A 7,726-nucleotide genomic window follows, 5' to 3' on the forward strand; every position below is an offset into this window, starting at 1 on the left:
TCTGATCTATGTGTAAAATCACGACGACGTATAACAAGCTTTTCTCTTGTTTCTTTAAAACCAAAACACTGCCTAAAGGCCTATCATTTCTTCTTCGTTTAATTTAATGCATAGAAAGCTGTTTTCAAATCGAAAAAAAGAAATCTGATATGAGTATGAAAACACAGTGTTGGTTTTGTTGGGACTAGAATATAATCATCGTATGATCGAGTGATGGATTAGATCTAATTGCTTAATTATAAGATATTAAAAATTCAAGTCCAAATCAATCAGCGCTGCAAAAAAACAATAATTATTTTGGAGGAGATGACTCAGTGGTGGCTAGTAATATTAGGTTCGATTCTGCCTGCAAGTTACTTCAGCTGAACTCAGAAGAGGGAGCGTTATATCCTCATCGTCATCTCCAATCCCCAATTTCAAACAATAAATCAATATTTTCAAAATCAAAGCGATTAAAATGAATAAAATAGAAACAAAAAAAAAGCGTATCGAAATACTATAAAAGAGAAGGCTCAGTTCAGCGGGATTATCGACACAGAAACGAATCTCGAAAGAAACGCCTCATTACGGTCTGTTGAGCTTGAATATTTCCGAGTCGTCACTGCCTTTTTTTTTTCTCTTTTCTCAATCTATTTTAATGAATAAAGATTATCGACAAGAGAACGAAGAAACCAGCAACTAAAACAGAAAAGAAAAAGAACTTATTCAACGGAATCGTAAACAAGATACAATGATTATGAATTGGAATTGATGATTCAAACATACGGCGATTGCTGTTTATTTATATAGTGTGATGAGTAGTAGCTAGGGTTTAGCTAGGTCTTCCTTAGAGGCCCAATTCCGGCCCGTTTAATTCTCGCGGATGTTTTGGTTTAATCTCGGTACGATTTTATTTTGGTTCTCTTGGCATGGATTTTGGTTTAATTTAGCTTGTAACTGAAATATTTGGTCTCTTCTTTTCATTACTTACCAACATGATCTACAATAATGCTGGTTTCTAGTTCTAGGACAATGCAACTACAACACTCCATGTGAATAAGAGAAGATAAGATAACGAACCGTCTTTTATGTTTACAAAACCTCTCTACATCAAACATTTATCTACTGACAAGAGATTTTCTGTAACATGGAGTCCCATAATTGACAGAGGATGCCCATAGGCTTCTCAAGCAACCTCATCAGACTTGGCGTGGCAGCAGCAAGGATGGACGTGATGAGAACGCAGTAAAGCTTCACATGATCAGGCGCGACGCTGGTCATGGCCGTGTTGTGGGAGAAGTACATAGCCATCATACAGATCTGAAGCTGGAACCGCAACGGGAACCCGAGGGTGAGAATATTGAGCATAGAGAGCGAAACCGAAAACCCAATCGTGTTGAAGAAGACAAACAGAGTGAAAGCGATTCCGTTAAAGGTCCCCATGATAGACTGCCCTGCTATATGAGCTTGTTGGGCCGGCGTATTCGTCGTCGTGTTCTTGGAAACTTCAGGTGTGTAGCTATCTTGCCAGGTCCCACCTGGTGGAGTCAGGCTGGCCTGGAAGGTGGCTGTGGCGACTAGCGAAGCCACCACCAGTAAAGCGCTGCGTGCCTCTGATGGCGAGTCTCTGTGCTTTTTGAAAGTGAAGTACTTTACAAGATCTTTATGGCTTTGTGCTCTCTCTTGGCATGTGGAAGTTGAAGAAGTGGTTCTTTGGACATTGGTTGTACCACCTCTTTGAGCTCCAGCTTCGGTAAGCTTCTCGTAGATTTCTCTATCACCAGCTTCGCTCGGAAACATAACCAGCAAGTCCAGTGAGGAGAGACACATCTTGTTCATAGCATTCACCTCAAATGTCCTTGACTCTTCTGGTATTGCCTCAACCAACACTTCAATCACCTGTAAGGTATAAAAAAAATTTAAAAAAAAACCAAACAGGTTTTGGTTTTACTCTTAAAAGACAAAACAAAATTGGTTCTTACCTGGCGATTTTTTCTCCAGGTAGCTAGATGAAGAGCAGTGTTACCCTGTTCATCTTTCTTGTACAACACTTCAATTCGATTCGTCTCCGTGATCAACTCAACAATAGCTATCACCGCTCCAGTCTCTTGGTGCATAACAGCAAGATGCAAAGCAGTTTGACCTTGAACCGTCTCATCTTCTACGCAGTCAACACAGGTTGACACAATCTCTCTGATCACATCGGTTTTGCCTCTCATCGCTGCCACATGAAGTGGAGTCTTCCCATCTCTACCTTTAAGCCGGCAAAACTTCTTGTCGATTCCCAAAATTGCCCTCACGGTCTCTACTTGCCCTGCTCCTGCAGCCGCATGCAGAGGGGTAAAACCTTCTTTGTCCAAATCATAGACTGATGACCTCTGCCGTGGAAACTTCCCGGCCACGACATGCTCTTCACTCCTGGAATTAAAGGGGTTATACAGAGGATCAGTCAGGATCTCTATCGGTTGATGCGTCTCAAAAGCATCCATTTTGGTTATGATGCAAAGGAGACAGAGAGAGAGAGAACAGATGATATTGGTTTGAATATTACCATGATGGTCCATCACGATTTATTATTCTATTACAGAAAACTCCCTTTGACATTTGACTTCGTAGCATATTAAAAGTTCCTTAAATGAAAGAAATGGTTACAAGTGTCAGTTTGACTTTTTAGCATTACACACCATTTGAATTCTAGTTATCTAAGTCCAGACTTTCTGCCTTGAGTCCAGACTCTATGTTCCATTGGGTCAATTTTGCAATTAAGAGGAGAGTTCCTGTTATTATGGGGGAAGAGAAACAAAGAGACTTAAACAAGACTCCTAAACCTATAATTCAAGCCTGTGGAATGAACCCTTTTTCTTCCAGGGAAATGTAACAGTAACCTTTATATCAAAATCATGATGCTAGTAAAAGCTCTTGGAACTGTCAGAGCATCTTTAAAGACCGGGAATAGCCTCCAGGTTATACTTCTCTTCAGCTTTCAGATTTTCACCTTCTACGCTCTCTGGAGACGGTTCCGGCTTCTCCAACGCACTCTGAAGATACATGGAAGAGGTTTGACGGGTTTTGCTGCTAGGATTGCTTATTTGACTAGCAAGAAACCGTCGGATGAGCCCTCTCAGAAACGGAGCCAACGTATCTGGTTCATGTTCTAGGTAATACATTATTCCTCCCATACATGCACAGAATAGAGCCACCTGTTTTCAATTGATTGTATAAATAAAAAAGATCAGTTCTACTGTTGTTAAAGGGGAAGAACGTTTGAAACAAAGATCCTGGTCCCTTGAATTGTACCTCGGCATTTTTAATATCGGGAAGAACGTGGCGGTTGACAAGTATCTCCCACAGAGAATCTCCTGCTCGAGGAAGAACATAGAGAGCAAGCTCAGAGCGTCTCGGTTTTTTCTCCAGCATAACGGAGAGGGCTGCTACGCCACCCGCAAACCAATAAACGATCTTGTGGTCCTTGGATGCAACTTTTCTGTGGGCACATATGAAAGCCTATTTGCAAATGTGACATAAGTATTTAGGAACGCTTTAGGATGTGTGAAAAAAGAGTCAAAACCAAGCTACCTGAAAAATCCCGACAAAAGCAGACAAGAAGGAAGTTGATCTAACTGAATCTCGGATTGAATGCCAAGATGTCCGGTAAGGAGAAGCCATGAACTGAAAGTGTACCATAGCATCATCAGAAGATACATCTTATTATGTCTGACCAAAGCATAAACCAATAGGATTCTGAAAAGCTATACCCTTTGTAGGTTCAGAACAACATATGGGACGAAAGTCAGGGAGAAGTACAATGGGAAAGTTTTCTTGAATGTAGCTGACATTGCGTTAGCATTTTGGGCCAGACACGAGTTAGTGTTTGGATGAATAGCTGAACAAGGGATGATGGAAGCAAACTCTTCCACCTTCACGTCACTGGCTTCGTTTTTACTAGAAATATAGGCTGATAAGGAAGCTACATCGATCGGACCACCTCTGCAGCATTCTCTTACAGCCTGGTAGACAGGCCTTGCAACTGGTCCTGTCTTCTGAATAAATTCTCTATATGATTTTGGCAAGGTTTCAGGTCGCATTATAAAGGCATACATAACCTGCACCACGCATCAATCAGAATACGATAAACAGAGCATTTCTTTTCCACACTAAAACAAGTCACATTGATCATTACAACATCTATCCACTTGTATGAACTTCTCCACTAGATTTATTAAACTATTTAGACTACTAGGAGAAGAAAAAAAGAAGAAGGAAGAAACTCAATTACCTGGGAACAAGCAAGAGAAAAAAGCAAAGAATCTCCATGTCTCCAATGGGATCCCCAAAGATGGAACTTGTTCTTAGACTTTGCAGAATTGTAAGCCGCCTGTTCACAATACGAAAGATCATCAGACTCACCAAAAACACATCTGTGTAGTGATATATTACTCAGGCAATGACACCATTAGAGATGTACCTGTCCTAATCTAGCCAAGAGGTATAGAGCAAGCGTGCGGCGCTGGTTGGAGTCATCTAAAGCCAGGACAGACAAACCCGCAATTGAACCTGCCAAGACTCTGTTCCAACCTTAACTCAAATTCATAACAAGGAACACACTATGCTCAAGCAAAACAGCAGAAGCAAATTAAAAAAAAAAGAAAAAAGCCAAACATATAATAAACTTACGAATTCAAAGGCGTCTCCTTCTTTCTCCACTTCCTCAAACAGCATCTAAGTAAGTGATAAGAACCGGTAAAGCCACCAAAAAGGAGACCAATACGACACGCTTCTTCCCTAACAATCAAATCCGTCTCCGAGACGAGTTGCTGCAAATGAGTGAATAAGATCACATATAACCAAAGACTCTACTAAACAAACGAGTTCTTGGCACATCCTATACAAGTAAAATACCAATATAACCCTAATTTCAAAACAATGTTGGATCAATTTATCTTTAATCAAAACCAATTGTCTATATATCCCTTTCCTTTCCGTTCAAATGCTGACCTTGAGATCGAGGAGAGAGGAATAAGAATGGCCTCTGGCGAGCTTGAAAGCGCGGAGGAGGATCCCGATCCCGACCCTGACGCCGTAGGAGAGGAGGAAGCTCTGGCAGAGATTGCCGACCGCATTGGCGACGCAGGAGACGTCGGCGTCGTGATCGCAGCGGTAGCCACGCGCCGCGGAGCGCTGTCTGCGCTGAAGCTCCGCCATGGCCTCGCGCAGCCGCTCCTCCGCCTCGCGGAGACGGAGGTCGGCCTCGGAGGGGTTCCGGGATAGCAGGGGAGAGCTGTTGGGAGAAGACGGAGGGGTCGGCTTGGAGAAGGACGAAGGCATCTCTTTGAAGCTGAAGAATGAATGAGAATGGATGATGAATTGATGATGCAATTGAGAGAGAGAGAGAGAGAGAGAGGAGATGAAGAAGAAACAATAATATACTAGATTTTGACCCGCGCTTCGAAAGCGCGGGTATTACTTTTCACTTTTATGAAATATATTATTTGTTTGTAATTATTGAATGTATTTATCTTAGTAAAAATTTCTTTATAATAAATTCGACACATAGAGTGTCTCTCGTAAACTATGTGTTTCTCTGGCTTTGTTTTATTCCCTCTCCAATCAACATATTTATTTGGTTTGTTGTTAAAATAAATGATTTTAGAACACAACTGTACAATACTTTTACATTGATATTTTGTTTAAACAATGTGAAATATTTATATATTAATTAAATATTTACATTGTAATTTAAATTTATATATAAATCAACGTATTTGTGTAGTTTGTTATTAAAAAAATGATTTTGAATCCAAATGTACAGTATATTATATTGATTTTTTTCAGTTCATATAAATATTTTAAATATATATATTTCAAATGAACCAACTAATATTTTGTTAAATTGGCCCCTGAAATATATTTTTATACATCGATATTTATTTTTCATAATTGGTGTTATATATTCTAAATGTATCATAACATAACTAACAATATTCAAAAAACCTAGACCGAATCATGTTATATGGCTATTTTTGTTACAAATATTTGAACCCATTTTAGATACATTGGTTATTTAGATTTTTTTAGGTTCTTATACATCAGAACCGAATTCATCCAGATCCAAAATGACCTAATTCAAAATCCACACATAATTTTATAATATTCAAGCGGGATTTGGTTTCCAAAAAAAAAAATGATACCCGAATGAAACATGTACCTAAATGGACAGATAATGTTTATGTCAAACTGATTTTATAAATTAATAAAAAAACTCGTTCTATGTGTTTGACTAAATTAAGTGAAATAGAAAGAGTTTTTTCATACATCGATATTTATTTTTCATAATTAGTTTTCGATGTATCATAATATAACTAATGATGTTCTTCTGTGTTGACTTCGAGTGATAATTTAAAATGTTATATATACCCAACAGTCTCATTTGATCATCTTTTTATCATTCTTTTGCTCAATATCAGCAAGAGGAAGATCATTCTGCATAAGTCTGAAAACAACACGAAAATTTATCAATAACCATTTAAATTGTAAAATTTTGTAACCACTAATCAAGAATATATGTCAGAAAAAGTACACCTACGTATGCATATAGAATCTGAACTGAGAGTAACAACTGAAGCATCAAATGCGTTTATGATTTGTGTTTCAACTATGTTCACATCCTTTGTAAATTTAATGTACTGTTTTATCAACATAAGATTTTTTTCAATATGAATTTTTATTTACATGGTTTTATACCTCCGTAGAAGCTGAGTTTTGCAAAAATTATCAGATATTATCGTTTCATCATTTGTATCTTCAAATTGAGATGAAACTTGTGCTGCTTACTTTCCCCACAAGCAACATGAAACAACTTGACCCCTGCACACAGTCGTATACGATAATAAAGGATAGTGAATAAAATATAACTAAGTTCGACAATATCTTATAAATATAAGAACATAAACTGCTTACGCTGTGTTATGTGAACCGAAATGTTTGTATTCCTTCTATGTCAATAACTTCACCCATTAAATCTATAAAAAAAAAAGAAAAATAATAATTATATTTCAAGACTAAGAACCTATAGTAATATACATGCAAATAAAACTAATATCACACCGTTTAGGGACATGGGAATTCAATTTTCAAATAGCTTCGAGGGATTGACGTCCGATAACCTAGATGGAGTTATCACTGTGTCAGCTGTCAAAACGACCTTGTATTTGAGGTCAGTTGGGCGATATTTGCCAGAATTTCCAGTAACCTTAATTTTTTTTTTTTTTTTTTGTAACCTTAAATTTTTCGACGAATCTCCATTCTCCAACAGAGAGATTACTTTGGAGGAAGCATGAATCTTTGCGCCCTGCACATATAAAAACAGCCTATATTATCATTTTTGTGTAAAAGGATAAAACGCTAATAACTTTAATACTTACTGTTTCATCTACGAAAACACATTCCATAGTTTCATCTCCAAAACTTGTATGTTTTGTTTCCAGTAATGGAGTAGCTCGGCCTGTATTTTTTTTTTAATTCCATTTTTTATTTTTTTTTTGCTCAAAAAAAAGAGTAACTTGACCTGTATTTTCCAAGCATCCTTGCATGGCGCAAACTTGTTAATAAGAATATAACTTTGTGGTGTACATATCATTGCCATTTTTTGGGTTTGCTGTGTGAATACATTTTTTTTTTGACTAAACTGTGTGAATACGTTGGAAAGAAGGAAGAGAGGTATGTGTATATATATATGCAAGTAGATATC

The 7,726-nt window shown here is 37.9% G+C and overlaps 2 protein-coding genes, 1 long non-coding RNA gene and 2 other non-coding genes across 8 annotated transcripts; all 5 read right to left on the reverse strand.

The window, feature by feature from the left end:
• Positions 1-307: 307 nt before the first annotated feature.
• LOC130507245 (small nucleolar RNA R30/Z108) lies at positions 308-405 on the reverse strand. The gene has a single exon (XR_008942242.1). It is a non-coding gene; the product is annotated as a small nucleolar RNA R30/Z108 (small nucleolar RNA).
• A 101-nt stretch (positions 406-506) lies between these two features.
• LOC130507246 (small nucleolar RNA Z107/R87) lies at positions 507-609 on the reverse strand. The gene has a single exon (XR_008942243.1). It is a non-coding gene; the product is annotated as a small nucleolar RNA Z107/R87 (small nucleolar RNA).
• A 467-nt stretch (positions 610-1,076) lies between these two features.
• LOC130507244 (ankyrin repeat-containing protein BDA1-like) lies at positions 1,077-2,655 on the reverse strand. Of its 2 annotated transcripts, XM_057001955.1 has the most exons (3): positions 2,531-2,655; positions 1,962-2,397; positions 1,077-1,878 (listed from the first exon to the last, which is right to left on the reverse strand). In XM_057001955.1, the coding sequence occupies exons 1-3, from the start codon at positions 2,596-2,598 to the stop codon at positions 1,102-1,104; spliced, it is 1,281 nt and encodes a 426-aa protein (XP_056857935.1). In that variant the 5' UTR covers positions 2,599-2,655; the 3' UTR covers positions 1,077-1,101. The 2 variants fall into 2 exon arrangements, with proteins under 2 accessions (XP_056857935.1, XP_056857934.1); XM_057001954.1 differs by having other exon boundaries at positions 1,078-1,878; positions 1,962-2,543.
• LOC130507243 (uncharacterized) lies at positions 2,593-5,383 on the reverse strand. Its single transcript, XM_057001953.1, has 8 exons — positions 4,975-5,383; positions 4,654-4,793; positions 4,445-4,544; positions 4,256-4,354; positions 3,735-4,082; positions 3,556-3,648; positions 3,277-3,483; positions 2,593-3,179 (listed from the first exon to the last, which is right to left on the reverse strand). The coding sequence occupies exons 1-8, from the start codon at positions 5,302-5,304 to the stop codon at positions 2,919-2,921; spliced, it is 1,578 nt and encodes a 525-aa protein (XP_056857933.1). The 5' UTR covers positions 5,305-5,383; the 3' UTR covers positions 2,593-2,918.
• An 825-nt stretch (positions 5,384-6,208) lies between these two features.
• Positions 6,209-7,720, reverse strand: LOC130507242 (uncharacterized). Of its 3 annotated transcripts, XR_008942240.1 has the most exons (6): positions 7,401-7,720; positions 7,257-7,327; positions 7,084-7,142; positions 6,937-6,998; positions 6,721-6,843; positions 6,209-6,469 (listed from the first exon to the last, which is right to left on the reverse strand). It is a non-coding gene; the product is annotated as an uncharacterized LOC130507242 (long non-coding RNA). The 3 variants fall into 3 exon arrangements; XR_008942238.1 differs by lacking the exon at positions 6,209-6,469 and having other exon boundaries at positions 6,597-6,843; XR_008942239.1 differs by lacking the exon at positions 6,209-6,469 and having other exon boundaries at positions 6,597-6,843; positions 7,084-7,167.
• Positions 7,721-7,726: the final 6 nt, after the last annotated feature.

The sequence above is a fragment of the Raphanus sativus genome, unplaced genomic scaffold, assembly GCF_000801105.2.
Source record: "Raphanus sativus cultivar WK10039 unplaced genomic scaffold, ASM80110v3 Scaffold4214, whole genome shotgun sequence".
In the NCBI taxonomy this organism is placed as follows: Eukaryota; Viridiplantae; Streptophyta; class Magnoliopsida; order Brassicales; family Brassicaceae; genus Raphanus; species Raphanus sativus.